The sequence below is a fragment of the Podarcis cretensis genome, assembly GCF_951804945.1.
Source record: "Podarcis cretensis genome assembly, chromosome: 10".
In the NCBI taxonomy this organism is placed as follows: Eukaryota; Metazoa; Chordata; class Lepidosauria; order Squamata; family Lacertidae; genus Podarcis; species Podarcis cretensis.
Genome location: NC_137179.1, coordinates 25,871,509 through 25,894,193, shown reverse-complemented (window position 1 = coordinate 25,894,193; position 22,685 = coordinate 25,871,509). Strand labels below are relative to the sequence as shown.

Here is a 22,685-nt window from a genome sequence, read left to right as displayed (position 1 = left end):
TTTTTCTAGCAAAATCAGTGTAAAGCAACCCTTCTTGCCAAACCCAGGTTCAAAGGGCAGTGAAAGGCACCCCAGGGTAGCAGGATGGAAGAAACTGGTCTGAAGCAGATGGGAATTCAGCAGAGAAGAGCAATGCTCCCTCCCTTTTCAAGGCTGATTATGTGTGTTTTGTGTGTTCAATGCTTAAATCTAAAAAATTAAAAATGCAGTTGTCGTTTTTTATCTCTAGTGTTTGAGAACAAAGATAAAATTGTGATCATCATGGAGTATGCAAGCAAAGGGGAATTGTATGATTATATCAGTGAGAGACGAAGGCTGAATGAACGGGAGACTAGACACTTCTTCCGGCAAATTGTTTCTGCTGTGCATTACTGCCACAAGGTGAGCAAAGGATTAACTTATTTTGTAAATTTCCATTTATTCCCTTTTAAATACCTTAATTGAGTTTGTTTTTAAACTTAAAATCCACAGTGCTTTAACAAATCTTTAAAAACTGTGATGTGGGAATAGATTGAGACATTAATATTTGAAAGCTAGAGCACACTTTTAGGGATATAACTCACCCTGCCTAAAAGCCAGAAGCTGGAAGAACTAGACTTTCTGTATGGACTAACTTATAGTATTGAGATATATTGTTTTCTGGTGCCTGAGAAGAATGAGGAGGGAAGAACTGAGGTTGGAACTGAGTTCCGAAAAGAGTTCCCTTGCTGTTTTACAGGCTTTGTGGGAGGATAGATTCCAGTCATTCTTCCCTTAACCACACAGCAAGTGACTAATACATCTCCTGTCACTAGTTACTAGACTGCAAGTGTTATGACTGAAGTGTAAATGCAAAGACCACCCCGGTGGCTTGCTTTTTTAATCCACCCAGTATTCTCCTTTCTGTCCCTCCTCACCTTCTTTCCCTTACTTTCTTGTTTCAGAATGGTGTTGTCCATAGGGATCTAAAACTGGAAAATATTCTTCTTGACGACAACTGTAATATTAAGGTAAAGGTCATTTCTGTTCTCTGTGTATTGTCTGAAACCTTTTTTAAAAAAAATCCCAGGAGCTATTTCTAAACTCATTCAGTGTCTGCAAAAGTGAGATGCAGAGACTATTTTTTTTCCTGACTACTTCAGTATTACATTTTTGTATTAATGGGAGTTAAGGGAACGGTTTCTTTCACTTCAAGATGAGTAACAGCAATTAACAGGAGAAACAGGAGAATCGCCATAGAATACAATTGACTTTACAGGTGGTATTTTTGCTGGCTGCTGGGAATATACAAACGTTCTTGGTCTGCAAGGTTCAAGTGCATCCTCTAGAGCACTCTGAACATCCTTTTGATCACATCTAACAAATAAGCAAACCCTGTAACAAAATAAACTCAAGCAAAGCACATGTCCTTCATTAGGACTTCATTTGAACTCCAGGCACAATGATAGCTTTCAGATTTGCTTTTGGTGATGTCATAACTATGTCAAAAATCCTTAGCGAAAGCATGGGAATGACCTTTTCATGCTTTCTGCCAGGAAAAAAAAATGGCTATAATACAAGATGTGTGATGCTGTTCTGGGAAATTAGTGCTGTTCCCAAGTTTCACCTTCAGCTATTTAAAACTCAAATGGTGTTTAATCATATGATACAAGCATTTCTTATATCGGTACCAAATTTCCCATGGCATGGTCTGAAAAGCAGTGACCTTGGTGACACAAAGCAGATCTGGGTTTGGTTGGTGCCTAGATAGGGGGACCACCAGGAAACTCCACATAAACCACTTTGACTTTTGCAGAAGAGAAGATGAGATATAAATAAAGAATTGAAAGTTCTTTACATGTCATACACGCTTCAGCCTTGATGCGTGTTTATGAACACCTGGTGTATTCTTTGCTCCTGACATATAACGTAATTGGGGCATTTATAGTTAACAACACAGTCCTAAGCATGTGCTCGTTTGTCATCTGTGAGATCAGTGGCTCACAGCAATGCCAGTGAAATATATATAAAAGAACTGATGGTGAAGAAGAAAGTTCATACAACTGAACTTGAACTAACTGCTTCTGAAAAGTCATACTGAGCCCATTACAGTGACAGAATTTGGATTTTCTCAAATGACGCTTCATTTTCTTCTTCTTTCCATCTTCTCATACCGCTGAGGCATGTCTGCTGCGTTTGATATCAAACAAGCTTCCACTATCAGCCTTGATACTGTAGGCTTAGATCTTGCTTTTGTGGTTTCTGTATTAATCGCAGGGACTTTCCCCTCCCTGCTGTTTCACTAAACAATATTTGTTGGCAAGGAAACACATCTGGGATTGTAAATTATTGATGTGCAGTTGAGTAAATCTGGAAGACCTCATTTCCAAAAACATTTGCAAGTGTACATTTCTAGGAGACTAGAGATGCACTGTTTTGCAAGTTAATAGCGCCGCTTTTGTCTTTGTAAAAGATTTAACCCTGATCACTTGTTTTAAATGATACAGTTTATCCAGTTATTTTCAAAGCATATTAGAAATGTTTAGGACAGAATTAACCTATTAGTTGAAGCAGATATGTAAATGAAAATATTTAGTATCAAGTGAAAATGTTTAATATCAAATGAAAATATTTAAAATCAAACTTCCAAGTGGTCCGTGCAAAGGATTTAGTTTTCAGTTTATCTTTTGTGAAGTGGTGGAAAGAGCCTGACTCTTATCACCTTCTCTGGAAATGAAGTTTTCTAGCCCTTTGCCGCTGCTGCTGTTGAGCTTTCACTTGCAGACACACTCCTACACTGCACAATGACATCAGGGTATGTCATTGTTTTTCTATAATTGTAGGAAGTGCCAGCTTACATGCAAGGGAAGTCCCCACATTACCAGGAACTGGAATACAAATACCTAAACTTTGCAAAATCCTGTGGTATGAATATCTTCCTAATCTCAATTTCAGTAGTGGAAAATGACTGCTGCCTATTTTATGATGCACTCCTACACTTCTTATTAACTTGAAGTCAGCAAGAATTTACCACAGCAAACTGCCCTTTTTTTTTGCTCTAAACAGTTTCCCACAAGTTCTCACAGCACCTTGAAAGTGTTATTTACAATAACATACAATGGGCACTTAGGAAGCTAGCAAGCCCAAGGATGCAAAGGCAAAGGATGATAATCTTTTCCTAAATTAAACAACTGACCAAGTTACCACCTCTCTCTCCTAAATAACCACAGAAGACAAAAATGCAGATTTAATTAAAACAATGGGATGTTGGAAAATGAAAGGGGAAGCAAGATAAATGTATCAACCTGGTAAGGAAATCAACCGGGCTCTGACTGTGTGTTTATAAGTATTGTTTTATTTGTTTAGAACCATGCCCTCCATAGACAAATCTTGGGTTTCATCAACATTGTACACGCTTGTCAATAATTCAGCTATGTTTGCTAGACTGTGAGTCAATAGAAAAAGATCCAGTTTCTTAGCTGGTGCAAACTGAAGTAAAGGAGCAATGTCAGTTTACACTGAGCCCAAATACTTGATGGGAGTGCAGTATTCATACTGAATGAGTAAATTTCATCATGTTTTTTGTAAGTAGTGGAAACAGTCATTTCCTCGAAGGTAAGGGAATTCAAAGTCTGGCTTTGCAGCAACCCCTCCCTGTTTGGAAACCTTTTTTGAATTAATACTTTGGCTCCATTTAAGTGCCAGGAACATGAAGGAATCTTGGCTACTATGATTTTTTTCCCATATTGGGGGGGGGGGGAGGGAAAATGACAGCTCTAATGGGAAAAGCTGATAAACATCAGTCTGTGATTATGGCAGTTGGCCGTGATAGAAACACTGTTTCCTGAATGACTGAATTGAAAACATGGATACCTGTTAGGAGCTGGCTCCCCACCCCATGGTATATATTTATATATGCATGTAGATATTCATGCATTTTGTAAACTATGCTAGGGGACAGATTGTCTTAAGCAGAGTGTACCATGCAGTATGGGAACAAGGTGGCGCTGTGGGTTAAAGCCTCAGCGCCTAGGGCTTGCCGATCGAAAGGTCGGCGGTTCGAATCCCTGCGGCGGGGTGCGCTCCCGCTGCTCGGTCCCAGCGCCTGCCAACCTAGCAGTTCGAAAGCACCTCCGGGTGCAAGTAGATAAATAGGGACCGCTTACCAGCGGGAAGGTAAACGGCGTTTCCGTGTGCGGCTCTGGCTCGCCAGAGCAGCGATGTCACGCTGGCCACGTGACCCGGAAGTGTCTCCGGACAGCGCTGGCCCCCGGCCTCTTAAGTGAGATGGGCGCACAACCCCAGAGTCTGTCAAGACTGGCCCGTACGGGCAGGGGTACCTTTACCTTTACTTTTACCATGCAGTATCAGAATTAGCATGAGCTGTGGCATGCTCTCCAAGTAAAGTCAGTTCCACTGACTACTCCACAATCTCTAATGCTGAAACGATTAAATTTAGATTGACCAAACCACTGTTCTTTAGCTCAAGACTGAATTCCTGCCAGCCAATCAGAGTGATTTGATAAGAAAGTGGAATTTATTTAAGACAATTAACCGCAACCTGAGCCCCAAGAATGCATTTGCAGACTGCAATTGTACACCAGCTGCTTCTAATGAGATTCTAGGCCAGTGAAGGTTTTACAGAACACAGTTTTCCCATAGTTTTCCTCTAAAGGATTACTACAATATGGGTTGAGATACCAGGTTTGTTTTTAAAGTCCTGTTGCAAATGAACTTGAGATGATACATCACAGATACACCACAAATACAGATGTGACAGCCAACAAACTGGTACATAGATGTATAACTGGATTACATACAGTAGATAGTATTTAAAGGTGATGTAAGTCAAAATGGCAGTAATGTACACTGCATATAATGGAGCACAGGGCAATGAAGAGTCATAAACCACAGCAGTGAAAAGGGTCTCACTGGCCACCAAGTGCAATTCTCTGCTCTAAAGTAGTACCTTAACCCATGTAGTCACCCTCTCCAGATTAGGTAATATCCTGATAATAGCATGCCAACAGCAGGTAATGATTATCCAGAAATTCCTTCTAGGTTCAGGGAATCATTTCATTAAAAATGCGAGCCGCTCAAGCAAATGAGTCAGTCCATCCACAAGCTGCAGAAGAAAGGCAACATTCCTTGGGGTCATTGGCTAATTGACAAGATAGAGAATTACTTCCTCATCGAAATGTAGGGATCACTTGGATCCTGACTCCTGGGTATGGAACAAAAGCCATGTGCTAATCTTACCCAAGATAAAACAAAATAAAACTGTTCTTTAGTACAAGTCCACCTCATTCAGGAACGATTCTTGGGCTCTGATGACCTAGAGAAGGAAAAAAGACCAAGACCACAAGGAAAAATAAATCCTTTCTAAACGATTAAGGCCTAGAACTTTACAAATAAACTCATGTGAATTCTCATATTCTTTTACTAAGGATGCTTCTGAAATTCTGTTTTTGCTTTCCTGATTTTTCTCCCCAGATACGGAGTTCCATATACTTGGTTGTGTTTTTGAAGTAGAACTGATGCATTAGATAGCCATCAACATTCCGGTTTTTTATTTCTGAAATTTGTACAGCACATCATGAATCCATAGTTTGCTGCATGTCTCTCTTCCACTATTACCAAAGTTCACATATGTATTGTTGAAATACTGTATTTAAAGCGGTATTGAAGTTTGCATCAGGCTTTTTGGGGGTGGGGGTTTTACCAACACTTGTGTTCATTTTAGTCATTCATAAATAGCAGAGAAAAGCAAACTTGATGTGACTGATCATATAGGCGTGCCAAGAATCTTTTGTGTTTTACCAATGCACAGGACCACATGTGCACATCAGTAAAAAAAAAAAAATAGAATAATATTGGATGAACAGTCACATCAACATTGTTTTTTCCAATGTATGTGCAGATTGGTAATGTAGAGTTGGGAAAAGATGCAGGTGAATAGAAGAAACTGAAAACTGTGGGAAACTTAGAATTTATTTTAGAAAATCTCTTAGTTAAAACTGAATTTAGAATAAGTGGAATACAGGGCAGAAGCAAACACATTGAACAACGAGGAGAAAGCTTTTATCAGAGTGAAAAGTGATTAATTAGCCAGGGCCCCAGATTGGTACTCAATGCCCAGGTTGGTGTGATCAATAAATCACACTCCCTGTCTTACATTTTGGTAAGTTACACTACAGGAATTGGTTGCATTTGTCTTCACAGATTGCAGACTTTGGACTTTCAAATCTTTATCAGAAAGACAAATTTCTTCAGACTTTCTGTGGAAGCCCACTGTACGCATCTCCAGAAATTGTCAATGGAAGACCCTACCGAGGCCCAGAGGTAAGCAGAATGAGGAAGAAAGGAAGTGAAATGAAAATATTATCACACATGCAACAAAACGTTGCAATGTGGTACCTGTCTGGGGCATTTGACTGCTTGGAATTTGATTAAATGATCACAGCCTTGGCCTTGATAAATCAAATAGATTCTTCATCTTTAGCGTGAGGAACTGTTAAAATATTGCTTTCATTAGTTTTGTGTACAAAGTACAATGCCAGATTATCTTGCAGCTATCCTATCATATCTGTAGGATATTAAGCATTGCTGGATGTTCAATGCTTCTTCGAATGTCATAGACTTCAAGTGACCACTTTTCTGTCTGTTATGTTTCTTGTCTCTTTGCTTTAGGTTGACAGCTGGGCTCTCGGTGTACTGCTTTACACCCTTGTTTATGGAACCATGCCCTTTGATGGCTTTGATCACAAAAATCTAATCAGGCAGATCAGCAGTGGAGAATATCGTGAGCCAACACAGCCCTCAGGTATCAGAAAGATCTGGCACAGTGGATTAAAATGATATAATAATGATTTGTTTTACCTATTTTCTAGTCTTTGGTTTATGGAAGTCTTAGGATAATGGTAAGATAAATGACAAAGGGCAGGTGATTCTCAATTTACTTCCTAATTTCAGCGTAATTTTTTTTTTAAAAAAAGACTGGGAAACGTAGAGAATTCTATGTTAGTAGATTTTATTGTTTTCAGGAAACTTTGCCCCCTTTCTTCAGCTACATCTAAGACAGCAGACAGTTTTTGTTTTTGCAAATGGAATTGGTGGGACAAGCTGTAAAATGATACACAGTAGTGATTCATATCAGTCCTGGTAACTTTGCACAGCAGTATACATAAAAAAATACCAAGGAAACGATGAATAGCCCTGGAGGAGCAAATCATTATCCCAAGAATTTGGTCCCATGTCTACCATCAATAACAATAATTGCATGGCTTCTAGAATCCCTGAGAAGGGGAACCTGTGCTCCTCCAGATGTTGAACTTCCCACTCCCAACAGCCCCTGCTAGTGCAGCCAGGGATTTATGGGAGTTTTAGTCAAACATCTGGAGGACCACAGGTTCTCCAGCTTTGTAGTATACAGGAGGTGGCTGATGACATGGCGGCAAATTTACTAATTTTAGACTGACAATTTGATCACAGTGGTAGCCTTTGACTTGATAATCTGCAGTGTTTATCATGGGTTGAATTGAGAGTTGGGCTGAAGAGAGGAGTAAAAGAGGCCAACAAGAGAAAAGGGCTTAATAAATATCCCCCCTCTCCAACAACTCATTGCATTTCAACAAAAGCTTCCAAAATTCTCCCAACCCACCCATTTCATTAGCATTATCAATACCCATGTATTCCTACATAAGTGGGTGGTATTCAGTGCTAGTCCTACTCAAAACAGACCCATTGGACTTAATAGACATGGCTATTAGTTCAGAACCAATTAATTTCAGTGGATCTTCTTTTCAGTAGGATTGAACACAACCCAGAATGTATTGGATTGCTAGTCATTCCAGCTGCAAAGGATTTCCCAAGCATTTCAACCGAAGCCTCCAGAATTCTCTCTTCCTCTCCTTGCAAGTCTCCATCCCAAATGGGGAAAAATAGGTTCTCAAGATGCCTTGCTCAAGGGAAGCCTGTGGGTCCTGTCCTTTGCTTTGTAATGAAAAAATGAAATAAAATTGACTCACTCTCTCTCTCCTCTTCTCCCCCCTCCATACATACTGATGAAGTATTCAGACTTGAAAGAGCAAACAGCCACTTGAACGCATGGTTCTGATTGGTGTAGCCCCTCACCCACCAGCTTGTTTTTTGTGCCTTGGGGCTTGCTTTGCCTCTCAGAGAGAAAAAACATGACAAAAGGACCTTTAAGAAAGAAAGGGAGGGGGGACAAAGGCTTTCCTGTTGGTTTCATTTTTTGTTTGTAGGAAATTTAGGGGGGGGCATAGAAAATTTAGTGGTGTGGAGCGGGGCAAGCCTGGTTATAGGCCTGGCAGGAATAGCAAAATACTGGGCAAAAGGTTATCAATAGCAGTTTGGAGAGGCAATCAGAAAGGGGTACCCAATCTAGAAGAGGGGGAAAGTATAAAAGACAAAGGGGAGGTAGATAGAGAAGGGACAAGGAATCTTTGTATGTGGTGTTCATTTTCTGTTATTTATTACTTATTATTTATTATGTTACAATTAAATTCTGTTACAATAAACTTTTAAAATAATTTAAAGTTTAGAATAATTGTAGGAGAACTCTGGGCTTGAATCTTCAAGCAAGGTTGTAGGAAGAATGTTGAGGCCGAATTATAAAATATCTCATGAAATAAAATTCCTATAATATTAATGTCTTCTAGCAAAATGCAGTTTGAGCACTGTAATATTTTGTGTGTTTTGGGAGTTTGGAAGCACACAAATATTGCAGCATGAGACAAGTCCCCCCCCCCCCATGTGGAGGGAAATCTTGTTTTGTGTAAACCCTGTACAAATGAAGGTTAGATAGTTTGCATGACATACTTTACCATTTACACCTTTATTATGGGCATAGTGGTGCACAACACATCTACTTGCATGGTTTCTGCATTGGTAGTAGCTCGAAGGAATGGGCAGACCACGGCTCACGCAGGATAAAGTCTTCAATATGCCTGAAGATGGCAATAGGAAGATAAGGAAGGCTCTGCCTGTCCAGAACATTTGGATAATAGTAAACATTTCTATTACACAAAAAACCTTCTATCCCATGTGTAGGAAGGTGAACATGGGTGTGCTGAGAATCTGCCATGCACATTAACCTAGTTGTCGCCAAGTTGATAAATCTGTCTTTGGGTTATACCACTTCAGATTTCAGGTGGGGGTTTCTCCATACAAAACAATCCCCCCTATAGAAAACTAAACGTCAAGGAGAAGGATTATAGCTTACCGTTCTCTGTGGCATCTGGTTTTCTCTCTGTGTGTTGCTTGTCTGTTTGTTTGGCTGTCTGGATTTCATTCATGTGAGCTCCTGCCAGCAGGCTGAAGTGGTGCAGCCCAGACACACTGAGAACTAGGCCATAGTGATTCAATAGCCCATGTATTTCACAAGACTAACCCTAATATGGAAAGCTACTCAGATTACTAAAACACAGTGGCAACTTGTATCATGAGTCTTCAGCTAGGGAATATCTGAAGGTAGATAGCTGTCAAAAGAGCTATAACGCTAACCTGCTGCAGTGCTTTGTTGCACTTGTTTCTATGTCATGCTTCCAATTTAGAATTAAAGTTTTAAAAAGTCATGGTAGAATGGTTGAAATTGGTTTTCTTTTCCTGTAGATGCTCGAGGCCTGATCAGGTGGATGCTGATGGTGAATCCTGAGCGCAGAGCAACTATTGAAGACATAGCCAACCACTGGTGGGTTAACTGGGGCTACAAGAGCAGTGTTTGTGACTGTGATGCCCTGCAAGACTCTGAGTCCCCCCTGCTGTCTCGGTTCATAGATTGGCATCATCGTTCTAGCGGCTTGCAGCCAGAGACTGACACCAAAATGAAGTGCCTTTCCAAACCAAAAGGATCTGAAGTCACACTAGAGAGACAGAGATCCTTGAAAAAATCAAAGAAGGAAAATGACATTGCACAGTCTATCCAGGAAGGAGGAGTTGAAAATGCATGCAAGCCGAACTCCAAGAGGCCAAAAGGCATCTTAAAGAAAAGGAGCAACAGTGAACATCGCTCTCATAGTGCAGGATATATAGAAGGAGTAGTCAATCCAGTATTACCCTCCACTTTTAAAATGGAGCAGGAGTTATGCAGGACAGGGATGTCCAGTAAGAACGTTGTGGAGGGGGAGGTCACGGGTAAATACAGCACTAAGCAGTCTTCCTTAATGCCAAAAAAAGGAATCCTTAAGAAGACGCAGCAAAGAGAATCTGGCTACTACTCATCTCCAGAACGGAGCGAATCTTCAGAACTCTTGGACCGTAATGAGGAGGCAGGAAATAGCGATACGTCCCCAGGCACTATTGAAACACTAAGGATAGAGTCTCACAGTCATTCCTACAGGCGCAAAGGTATTTTAAAACATAATAGCAAGTATTCCACCAGTAGCACAGATTCTGCTTTGATCAGCCCCGACACACCGATGCTGGAAGCCATGGAGGAAGCTATCCTGCCTGGAGATGGATTATCTCGAAGTTATAGCCGCCCTTCCAGCGTGATTAGTGATGACAGCATCCTGTCCAGTGACTCTTTTGACTTGGTGGATTTGCAAGAGAACAGGCTTAGGATAAGGAGCTGTGTGTCTGCTGAAAACTTCCTCCAGATCCAAGATTTCCAAGGACTTCAAAATCGCTCACGGCCACAATATCTGAAGCGCTATCGGAATCGGACAGGCGATAGCAGTTTTTCTTTGCTTACAGACATGGATGATGTCACTCAGGTCTACAAGAAAGCTCTGGAGATCTGTAACAAACTTAACTAGCAGAGGGAAGATAGCAGGGCTGGAAGGAAAGGGTTTTGGGTACCTTTATGATGGAGTTGGCCCAGTATCAATTTGTTGACAGTGGTAGTGTTATTGAAGTGATGTTGAGCAGACAGACTGAGCAGAAATACTTAAGTTATGTTGAGGAAAAATTCATCTCATGCTCATTATGCAACCTTATAGCTCATTCAGTCAAAATACTACCTAGTATCCAAAGACGTTACAATAAAGTATGAAGCAGAAACTCTGGAATCTGGCAGACAGAAAAGGATCATATTGCAGTGGCTGTAAGTTGAAGCTAGACAAAATGTAAACTGGAAAAAGGGTACATATATTTATATTAGAGAAGGTAACTAACCACTGGAAAAGCTATAATGCTAAAAGTAAAACAAAATATTTTTTTTTAAAAAAGAAATTCAACTGTTAAGTATAAGAAATCATTTGCTGGTAGATTTGTCAATATCTATATGCCCTAAGGAATATGCACATTCAGAAGAGGGCTGCCAGCTGCACACAGATTTGCCCAACCAATGATTGACACTGCCAGTTATCATTTGATAGTGTCGCCTGCTGAAATGTGATTAGTAATTTGAGTGGAAGTTATTTGAATTCATAGAAAAGTTAGTCTAGGAAGAGATAGCAATGTAGTAAAAGGATGAAGTGTTGGGAGTAAGGAAGATTTCTTCTTCCAAGCAAAAGAATAATATGAAATAAATTCCATCAGGGGCTCTGGAAATTGCATAATCACTGTAAGGTTACATAAAATGCCAAGGAAAGACCAGACAAGCACACTGAGAAGTAGCTACTTGCCAGTAGCCTCTCTACATACCTGTGTGTATGTATGTATGGCCACTGAGAAACTAGAATGAATAAAGCAGTATGCAGGCAAGCTTTAATTCATTGAAGATTTTTCAGCAGCAGTCTGGAAATGAGACAATACAGTCTCCCATTACTAAAGGAATAAGGAATTCTAAGGGCGGGGGACATGTGTGCATCTATGCAAACTTAGGTGAACTACAAAGATCAACAAAACTTATGATACCATAAACTGGTAAAATTTTAATTGGATGAATTGAGTCTTGTAGTTATAAACTTCAAAGAGTTTTACAGAATTCCAGAGCCCTTGTCAGTATGTAATACAATGGGGGAATGGTTTATGAGTAGGAAGAAAGTAATAGGAAAGTAGACTTGAGGGATTCAGTTTAAGAATGTGTATGTATTTGGGTTGATGTTTCATAGACAGTGGGGTCAAATCAGAGAAGACAAAAGATTTATTTCCAATGGGTTGAATTTAAATATTGCACCTAAAGGAGGGGTAGCTAACCTGTGGCTCTCCAGGTTTTGTCAGACTCTAGTTCCCCTCCGCCCCAGCCAGCATGGTCAGTAATCAAGGGTGATGGGGGTTATCATGGAGGGACACAGATTAGCCACCCTTGAGTTAAAGGCTTCAACTCCCATAAAGGTACCACTTGGGTCTACTGGATTATGTGAATGTAAGCCTCTTTTTAAATAGGCACTATGTGTTTGACAGGCCTGGGCAATTCAGAATAACTTCTGGTCATGGTTATTCCAGTAAGCAGCTCTTAGTTCAAATAGAGTTGCATTACTGTATTAGCTTACAACACCAAATTGTTTGCAGCTTTAAAACAAAGTCAACATGCACACATAACTACAGGAAATAGTCCAAGATTCTTTTCCTGCGTTTAACCAGTGCCAACTTCAAGACTTTAGCTGAAAGCAGAAACTATCATACTCTACCTTGGGGCTCCAAATGTTTCAGGGAACTAGTGCCAAACTGAAGAGATTCCAGAGTAAAAGACAAGAAAATACCTGAGCTGGTGGGAAATGTTTTATATTTCTCATAAGTATGCCTGAACTGCCTATAGGTTGTGTAAGAACACTTTCACTTCCCATTCAGATGGGTGAATTATTTAGTTCCAGTTTCCTGAAAAGGTTTCCTAATTCTTCAGAACAGCTGTATCTCTCTACAAGGCAATGAACCAAATTAATTAACCAGTCTTGGTCAAAATGACATCGATTCCTTATAAAATCCATATACCCAGACTTCTAGGCATGAGAATGGAATCTCTTCCCCTAACCCATCCATCCCCTGTGGCTGAGTTAGGATTCTCTGTTTACTGTTTGATATATGTCACAGTATGAAGCAAAGGAATATACCTTCTTTGGAATTGCAACTCTAATATTCATGCCATGTGTGATGTGCAGCCCACTCCTAAATCATGTTTACTAAGAAGTAAACAAGTCAAGTAATTAAGCATAGAATTGCAGCCTTGGAAGGATGCAGAAGTCTAAAAGATTTGCTGTGCCTTTTTTTGAAACAGAGTACTGCAGTAATTTGGATAAAACTTTGTATTAGCATGAAGATCATGTTTTAATCCGGGTGCATAAGCCTTGCTCCCTTGGCAGCTGTGACTGGTCTCAGTTGACCTAATGGAGTTTGATTTCAGTGGAACAATACTGACTTACAATGCCTGCCCATCTGGCTGAATTAAATGTTTAATTGATGTATGTAGTGAAGAAAAAGGAACTCAACTGCCCCGGAGAGGAACTAAGAATCACCCGTACATCTGAGCTCTACTTAGCCCACAGGGAGAACTGTGGCCCTCCATATGTTGCTGTATTACAACTCACATCATCCCTTTCCATTGGCCATGCTGTCTGGGGCTGATGGGAGTTGGAGTCCACCAACGTTCAGAGGGCCCCGGGTTCCTCATGTCTGCCCGAGGCTGTTGCCCAGGCCTGCCGTCTTGTGTACAAATGTGAATGATTGACTGATTGCTGCCAAACTGGAAAATGTTCTGTAGGGACTTACTGGCATGTTACCATTCCTAGAAGAAGCAGAACACTTGACTGCACATTGTTGTTATTATTAGCGTTGTGTATTTTTTTCCTCTTATTTAATTTGGGACTTTTTTGTATTTCAAAGTTGACTTTTTATTTGAATTTGTCTCTTTTAATTTATTGGTCTGAAAGCCATTTCAAAGGTATAATAATATATTTTGGTGTAATTTAATTGGTGCAGCATTATTTTACAGCTCTGGCCAAAATGTTACCTTTAAAAATAATAATTTGTTGTTTTTCTTTTGCTCATTGTTTGGTTTTATCTCTACGAGGCAGGGGGAAAAGCTGGATAATCACCCAAAGTGTTTGTATTTTTAATCTGATACTGTCTTTTTTATTAAATAAAAAGTCAATAAAATGTGAATGGTGTTGATTTCCCCGTCCTTTTAAAGAATTGGCTTTTGGGCATCCATTTAATGACTATTTTAAACAGGATTGCAACACTTCCTTACAAAAGGTGCTATGGTGTTGAGTCAGAGCTTTTGTCTTCTAGCTATACTGAGAGATGATGTGGGTAATTGTTGGAACTTGAATGCTATGAGCAATTTGGCATACTAAAAGATCCAATATTTTCATCTTTATTTAAGGGATATATATCCCATCTTTTGCAGTGAACAGTTCAAAGCAGCTTAGCAAAATGAAATTCTAAACCACCACGAGCAGAGTAAAATAAGAATTAGAATTCTTAAAAAAAAAAAAAAAAACTTAAGAGACTTCCAGTTCCTCATTTGGAGGCAAGCAATGCTACTAACAAGAGCCAAACTGATTATTTTAGGAGCAACCTTATCTATCCCTTTTGTAGTCAGGGAACATCCTAATATCCTCTGAACAGGCAAAGAAGGAATGATAGTTTGTATTTTCCTTTTTAAAAAGCTGAATGTGAATCCGAATGCTAATTAGGCAAAAGACTGTTCACCATCTGCTGTGATCAGATGTGTCGTGATTTAAGGAATATTGCTTTAGCTTGCAGATAGGTTGCCTGGGAGAAGACAAAAATATACATGGACCTCCAATTTATTAAATTCATCACAGTCTACTTTGATAGGCCAAGCATTATCAAGTCTTTGATTCCTAGAAGCCATTTTTTGTGCTTGTTCATATATCCAAATAGAAGAATTTCATCAAAAATGTACTTTGTTGAGGTTCTTCCCTATATTATAAAGAATGATTTGCCAGTAACATTTTTTTTAAAAGGACTGGAACTACAGAAGTAAAATGCAGTAATTTAAAATAAACCCCCACTTGCCCTACAATTTCAATTCAAACAGGATGGGCTGAGCTTCTGGAAAAGCTTCTAGCTTGGGCTTCACGTAAGATAGACCACACATTTTTAATACCATTCTCCGGGTTTGCACAAAAGTATTTCCAGAGAGTTTACAGCCCAATCCTATGGATGTTTACTCAGAAATAAATCACACATAATTCCATAAGCTATTACAAGTTCCATAAGTGATAAGTTCCATAAGCAATTATAAAATGGCTTTAAAAGACTCGTTCCCACATCCGCTTGTCCCTTGCCTAGAAAGCATGGGTCCCAGTGGTCTTCTGTTTGCTCCACTGTTTCCCCTGGAGAAACCTACTCTTTAGTGCTGAATTGGAGCAAATGACAAGCCGTGGAAAACCTGATTGCCGTTTGTTTCGATTTAGCAGTAAAGAACGGGTTCCCCAGGGGAAAGCAGTGGGAGAAGCAGAAGTCTGGATGAGCCCTTAGTTTTGAAGTTTGTGATAGAGCATAATGAAGGAGGCAGTTCCACAGCTATGACTGCATTAAGTGACAGCTTACACTGATAAGGGTGAATGAGCAGCCTAGAGCCAATAACCCAGGCATAGGCAAACTCAGCCCTCCAGATGTTTTGGGACTACAACTCCCATCATCCCTAGCTAACAGGACCAGTGGTCAGGGATGATGGGAGTTGTAGTCCCAAAACATCTGGAGGGCTGAATTTGCCTATGCCAATAATTCTTTTCAGTTGCTTCCCATAATTTTCTCCACTGAACTCAAAGCTTATCTTACTTGATCCTTGGAACAACCAGGTCATGTAATTTGGACAGAACCATAGTAACTATAATGTAGCCAAGGACTATAATTTATGCTACGTGGCTTCCTCAACACCCAGGCTGCTGTGCTACACTGACTCATTTGCATCCTGGTGTGTTCTCTTAATTTTGGTGAAATTACTTGCCACTAAGAAAGCTTAGGATTGCAGATTTCATGTCATAAAAGTGACTTGCAAAAAGTATCCAAAATGGGCGCCTCTTCACTTAAGGTGGGTTTCACTGCCTTCAGAAAGCTCTTGCATCTGAAAGCTGCATCTGACATCTATTACATTCATTTGAAGTTGCATGGGGCCTTGTAAAACCAATGAGCCTTTCCCTTACAGGCCCTGTGTCTCTTTTTGGCCACATTCCTCATTTTTAATTTAGGCTTAGCAACTTTTAATCACATTTGGCCTGACACACTTCATTTTTTTTTAAAAAAAGGCATCCCATTGTGTTTTCTAGCAGCACATACTGCCCTCATCTTAAGGCAGGCATGCAACATCCGTGTGAGTCTCTGGTGACGACAGAAAATTACAGAACGTACATTCAAAAATGCGCTCAGTGTATTTTGTGCAGAATGGGATACTGCTTATTAACGCAGCAGGGACTCTGAGCCTCTACAAACCCATAGCTATGTCTGGGAGGGGACAGTGCTTATTAACACAGCAGGAAGACAAGACTTCGCTCTGCTGCCTGCCTAAATGCTGACAAGAGAGGCGGACGAGCATCCGGAAACCTCGTTCTCCTGCATGCAAAAATAGAATCTCCCTGCCACACACATACATTCCTTTTGCAAATGGCAGGAGGCAAAAATAATGAAACTCTCTGCTCACAGCAATCGCAGAAAACTCAGTACAAAGAAAGAGTGAGTTAATCTCAAATTATTGAAAAGACCATGAATTTGAGCTCTGGGAGGGATCAACTCTTGGGACAAAATGGAGGAAGGGAGCTACTGTCGCACCGCCTGCTAAACTGGGGAAAGACTTAGTATTTTACGAAAGCGTGATTTAGAATGTCCCTTTGTTTGGCATGCATTATTTGTTAATGCTGTATAGGCATGAGAAGTGAGCCATTTTTAAATTGAATTTACATTCAATCCAGTCTAGCTTTTACATACTTCTTTTCCCGAGAAACTGAAGAAAACAGCAACAAATCTAAGAATTACGTGTCAACACAAGAAGCTGCGTTATACCCAGTCAGACTATTGGTCCATGCAGCTCAGTATTGGCTACACTGACTTAGCAATGGCTGTCCAGAGTTTCAGACAGAATTCTTTCCCAGTCCTACCGAGAGTTGTGAAGGTCAGGGGAAAATGGGGAAAAAACCCTCCTGTTTTTTAGGGACACGGGTGGCACTGTGGTCTAAACCACTGACCCTAGGGCTTGCCGATCGGAAGGTTGGCGGTTTGAATCCCCGTGACAGGGTGAGCTCCAGTTGCTCTGTCCCAGCTCTTGCCAACCTAGCAGTTCGAAAGCACATCAAAGTGCAAGTAGATAAATAGGTAGGTACCACTCCAGTGGGAAGGTAAATGGCGTTTCCATGTGCTGCTCTGGTTTCACATGACCCGGAAAACTGTCTGCAGACAAACGTTGGCTCCCTTGGCCAGTAGAGCAAGACGAGTGCCACATCCCCAGAGTCATTCACAACAGGACTTAACTGTCAGGGATCCTTTACCTTTCCCCCCAATTTTTCCAGTCTCTCCTCCCCACCAGGCCTTGACATCTCTAGCCCTATCTAGAGATACCAGGGATACCTTTTGCCTGGAAAGCAGTTGCTCTACCACTGAACTACTGTCCTTCCCATGCAATAGTTTTTACCTATAACTACACTACTTCTGTCCTTTCTGCCAACAAATACTGGATATATGGAAGACTTCACTCTTCACAATTCACATTTTATACAGTAAAACAGCAGAACTTTGATCCGAAAATGGGGACCACAGTTGGTTGATTTAACTCTTGGAATGGTTTTGTATAATGCAATAAATATACCCAAGGTAGGATAGCTGTGTGATGGGAGGGTGTTAGGAAGCTGCTGTATCGGGTCAGAGGGTTTAGCAACCTTTCTCAGCCATGGGCCGGTCCACCGTCCCACAGACCATGTGGTGGGCCGGAATATATTTTTTGGGGGAAATGAACAAATTCCTATGCCCCACAAATAACCCAGAGATGCATTTTAAATAAAAGGACACATTCTACTCATGTAAAAACACGCTGATTCCTGGACCGTCCGTGGGCCTGATTGAGAAGGCGATTGGGCCGCATCCAGCCCCCGGACCTTAGGTTGCCTACCCCTGGGTCAGACTATGGGTCCATCTCACCTGATATTGTCCATTCTGACTAGCATTGGGTTTCAGGTAGAGGTACCCTAGGGGACGCAGGTGGCGCTGTGGGTTAAAGCCTCAGCGCCTAGGGCTTGCGAAAGGTCGGCGGTTCGAATCCCTGCGGCGGGGTGCGCTCCCGCTGCTCGGTCCCAGCGCCTGCCAACCTAGCAGTTCGAAAGCACCTCCGGGTGCAAGTAGATAAATAGGGACCGCTTACCAGCGGGAAGGTAAACGGCGTTTCCGTGTGCGGCTCTGGCTCTGGCTCTGGCCAGAGCAGCGATGTCACGCTGGCCACGTGACCCAGAAGTGTCTCCGGACAGCGCTGGCCCCTGGCCTCTTAAGTGAGATGGGCGCACAACCCCAGAGTCTGTCAAGACTGGCCCGTACGGGCAGGGGTACCTTTACCTTTACTAGAGGTACCCATCAGCTAATCTTGCCACAATGCCTCAGGGTTTCAATGTAGCATTGCTCCAATATGATGCTCCGTCAGGGCTTAAATTGCGTTGTGGGGAAATCAAAATGGCAGCTGCCATTGCCTGGAGAAAACAAACAGTGGCACTGAGAGCAACTCCAGGTCTAAACAGATGTGACCACCATTTGGGGTCAGCTGTTGGCTCTTCTGGAGACCCTTGGGAGCTACCCAACAATGCCAGACCCTGACACTGAGCCTAGCTGAAGATCTACCAGATTATTATCAGGAACACAGAACTGAATTGTGAACTTGGTGACAAATCCATGCAACTGAACAGCTTATGCTTCCAATGGGTATGTGTGCATGTGTACGTTACACTTTTACCACAGACCTACAGTCCTTTTGAAATATGGTGCCCTTTCTCATCCCACACCGCAAAGAAGCTGGGTAGTTTCTGTGTGGGAGGCCACTGAGATTCCTAAGCCATCGCCCACAGAGATGCAATTCCCAGAAGGCAGAATGGTAGGGTGGGTGCCTGTAAATTACCTTATTGGTTTCTTCCAAGGCAAATATCCTCTAAAAAGAAAGATGGATTGACCAAGATTGTGCTTACCTTAAGTTGATCAGCTTTGCAATGAACACACCCAAGGCTTACATTGTGCAATCACTTTAATTAATGACTAGATTTTGTTAGTTAAATAGTTCAGAGCTGCTCAGTGCATCCCAGTAATTTCCACAAAGCTAGCATTTTGCGAGTTGGGCTGCCTTTTGGTTTCTTCTCTGGAATAACCAAGAAAAAAAGAGAGAGAGAGAAAGAGAGAAAGAAAGGAAGAGGCTGTGGTGATTCTTCAATTAGGTCATCCATTGCAAAGGTCACTAAATGTCTTAACCTTTCCCCATAGAAGTATCTACAGCTGCATAGACTTGCATATGAAATAGAAAGCTTTTGTTTGGATCCAGTGGAGCAAAAGCAAACAATTGTTTAAAGGTCATCTCAGTTTGCTTTGGTAGTTGCAGCGGGGTGAAGTGGAAGAAGAAAAACCCACCCAACACCCCCTGCCCCACTTTTTTTTTTTTTTTTTAGATGTTATTGCAGACAGTGCTTTCAAAGACAGGCGGAGTTTAGTTTTTTTTGTGGGGATTTTTAACCAGTTATCAAACAACGTTTTCAAATGTGGCTTCCTAGAGTAGAGGCACTCATTAGTGTTTTGGTCTCTCAAACAAAAAACATATTTATATGCATGTGTGCCCTTCCACCTGCCCCGAACCTGGGGTTCCCAAATCTCACTGCTTAGCCCCCTCACCCTTTAGATTCTGGCAAACTTTTCTAAATTTCCTATTCCCTCATTCACAGCATCTGCCCCCTGCTGAGCTTTGTGACCTCTTCCTTTCCTTCAATGCCTGTCAGTGAATGCAGCTGAGGCGCTGCTCTCATTCAGTTATCCATGGCTGGCCTCTTGTAGTTTGCTTTGCTGCTGGTGCTCCTCTGCTGGTGCTGATGAGCTTTCTCTTCCTCACCAGGTACCGTATTTCCTGTGCCTGTGGGGCATCTGAAATACATAAACGAATGCAGCACCTATTTCCAGCTATTCTTGGAGTAAAATGGTCACACGCCATTTTCTTCTTTTAAGTTTTAGAAGTTTAGTATTAAATATATATCACATTCAGAATTGCTGGTTATACCCACTAACTTGATTGAGAAAAATTGATTCATCAATTAAAAATCAAGAAAGTATCGTTAACCTGTTGCCTAAAATGGCACCTTACATCTCTGGGATGTAGTCGGATCAATTCAGCCTCCTCTCCTCTCTGTTGGAGGGGGTACTATGTATCATATGTCGTGGACTTGGGATATAATAGAGGAATTTTGGAATATAATATTTAGAATATAATATAAGTCTTATAATACAACTAACAGTTCAAAGCTCACCACAGTTGAACATTTCCCATGAGGACAAGAAGGAGATTCTGACTAAACGTATGGAAAAACTTTCAGACAGTAAGAGCTATTTGACAGTGGAACTGTCTCCCTCAGGAGGTTGTGGACTCTCCCTTTGGAGGTTTTTAAGCAGAGGTTAGATGGTCGTCTGTCATGGATGCTTTAGCTAAGATATCTGCGTTGCAGGGAGTTGGACTAGATGACCCTTGGGTCCCTTCCAACTCTAAGATTCTATGATTTACAGCAGGAGTCAGCAACCGTTTTCAGCCTTGGGCCGGTCCACTGTCCCTCAGACCATGTGGTGGGCCGGACTATATTTCGAATCTTTTTTTTAAATGAACGAATTCCTATGCCCCACAAATAACCCAGAGATGCATTTTAAATAAAAGCACACATTCTACTCATGTAAAAACACCAGGCAGGCCCTACAAAGAACCCAGAGATACATTTTAAATAAAAGGACACATTTTACTCATGTAAAAACACGCTGATTCCTGGACCGTCCACGGGCCAGATTTAGAAGGTGCTTGGGCCACATCCAGCCCCCGGGCCTTAGGTTGCCTACCCCTGACTTACAGCATAAAGGACTCATAACATTCCTACTGGTAGTGGCCAGACAGCTCCACAGAACGGGAAAAGTTTGGACCATCTTCATCTCACACAGAGGAGGCAAAAGGTCTGGACGACAGCCCTGATGGAGAAATTGACTAAACACATAAAGGTGTTAAATAACACCCAGGACTCGGACAATGTTATTGAAATTTAGGATCCATTCACATGCTTTTCTATTGATGACACAGAGAACTGGCATCCACTCGCTATGCATGCCCACCTTGGGAGAAATGTTTCTTTTTCTTAACAAGGATGTTGCAGAAAGGGATAACTACTTCTGTTTATTCTTGCTTACATTAAAACCAATAAAAAATTAAAAAAATTAAAAAAGAGAAAACTCAAATAATGCTGTATACAGTGGTACCTTGGGTTAAGTACTTAATTCATTCCGGAGGTCTGTTCTTAACCTGAAACTGTTCTTAACCTGAAGAACAGAAGAAGCTAATGGGGCTAAAGTTCTTAACCTGAAGCACTATTTCTGGGTTAGCAGGGTCTGTAACCTGAAGCGTATGTAACCCGAGTTACCACTGTACATTCATCATAAGACATAATGGGTAAGATGCAATGCCATGCCAGCAGATGCAACATGACTTCACCTTCTCTGCCTCTGCAATGTTGTTCCTCCCTTAAGTCTGCTGGCTTAAGGAGAAGCACACAAATTACTGAGAATGTTTGGATGTGCATATGACTGCAGTCCTAACCATGTCTGCGTAGAAGCAAATCCCACTGAATTCAACAAGGTCTACTCACAGATATATGGGCTGGCATTTCAGCCTAAGTTACGGAGCTAAATCATATTCAGAAAACATATTCATCTGTAATTGCAATGACAGCAGAAGATTGAAGGCCTTCCGCATGGGAGATAAACAGAAGACATGGCACCATAACTGAGATTCTTTGCTTCTTGCACTTGCTGAGTAAGTATGTACTTAATCAACGAATTCCAGAAATGTAGCCGAGTTAGTCTATTACAACAAACACAGGAAAAAAATATTGTGTTACTGTAAAGATTTATCAGATTTATAGCGGCATCAACCTTCCTAGACGAAAGCCGCAGAAACATTTGCCACAATAAATCTGTTAAGTCTGATGCAGCAGGCCTCCCTCCTCTCTCTTTTTGCTATCTACTAAAGAACGTGCCTAAAATATACTTTTTCTGAACTATCTCTTGTATTGTCAGAAGACCGTGTTGCAGTGGTTAACTTGTTTTAGAAGCCAAACCCACATCGTTATATATGGAAGTTGTCAATACACAGAACCAGTCAGCTTCTATTCTCTTGTAGGTTTGGGTTACTGACATTTGTTCTGTGGCCAAGGCATAATTTCTAGTTGCTTAGGTGCAGCCCTGAAGTCATTTGTTTGAAATCAACCATGCAATTTTAACAATTTGAGGGAAATGGCAATAATAAGATGGATCCTCAGCAATTATGTCTAGATTTCCCTGTCTTGGATGCATGATGATGCTTGTCTTCAGGCCAACACTTTAAGAGACTATCGTAGTTCTCCAAAAGGGGCAGAATGTAGGAGAGGTGACAAAAGCTCAAAGGTAATCTGTTCACTTCCAACCTTTGTCAGAGCAAGCGGCTCACTAGGAGGTATCCTTGGTGCTGGAACAAGACCAGCTTTGCCTAGTGGGCTCCAAGACCAGACCAGACCAGACCAGACCAGACAGCTTAGTCTAATATTTGAAAACTGGCTTTGGAGATCAAAACCACTTACGTTTTATTGGATGGTTTTAGATTTTATTGCCATGGTCTAATT

General features: G+C 41.2%; 1 protein-coding gene and 2 long non-coding RNA genes across 3 annotated transcripts in view; 1 reads left to right on the top strand and 2 right to left on the bottom strand.

Moving 5' to 3' along the window:
- NUAK1 (NUAK family kinase 1) overlaps positions 1-13,962 on the top strand; it is a 48,101-nt gene extending 34,139 nt beyond the window's left edge. Inside the window, exons 3-7 of the mRNA XM_079992478.1 lie at positions 230-381; positions 924-989; positions 6,181-6,300; positions 6,649-6,781; positions 9,592-13,962. Of these exons, the coding sequence (XP_079848604.1) occupies positions 230-381; positions 924-989; positions 6,181-6,300; positions 6,649-6,781; positions 9,592-10,736 (1,616 nt within the window). The 3' untranslated portion in view covers positions 10,737-13,962. The remainder of the gene's footprint in view (positions 1-229; positions 382-923; positions 990-6,180; positions 6,301-6,648; positions 6,782-9,591) is intronic.
- Positions 13,084-22,685, bottom strand: part of LOC307225437 — a 187,449-nt gene continuing 177,847 nt past the window's right edge. Inside the window, exon 2 of the long non-coding RNA XR_013843010.1 lies at positions 13,084-16,967. This is a non-coding gene — a long non-coding RNA (uncharacterized lncRNA). The remainder of the gene's footprint in view (positions 16,968-22,685) is intronic.
- LOC307225322 overlaps positions 19,844-22,685 on the bottom strand; it is a 68,349-nt gene continuing 65,507 nt past the window's right edge. Inside the window, exons 4-6 of the long non-coding RNA XR_013842874.1 lie at positions 21,450-21,889; positions 20,555-21,272; positions 19,844-19,923 (exon numbers count right to left, since the gene is read on the bottom strand). This is a non-coding gene — a long non-coding RNA (uncharacterized lncRNA). The remainder of the gene's footprint in view (positions 19,924-20,554; positions 21,273-21,449; positions 21,890-22,685) is intronic.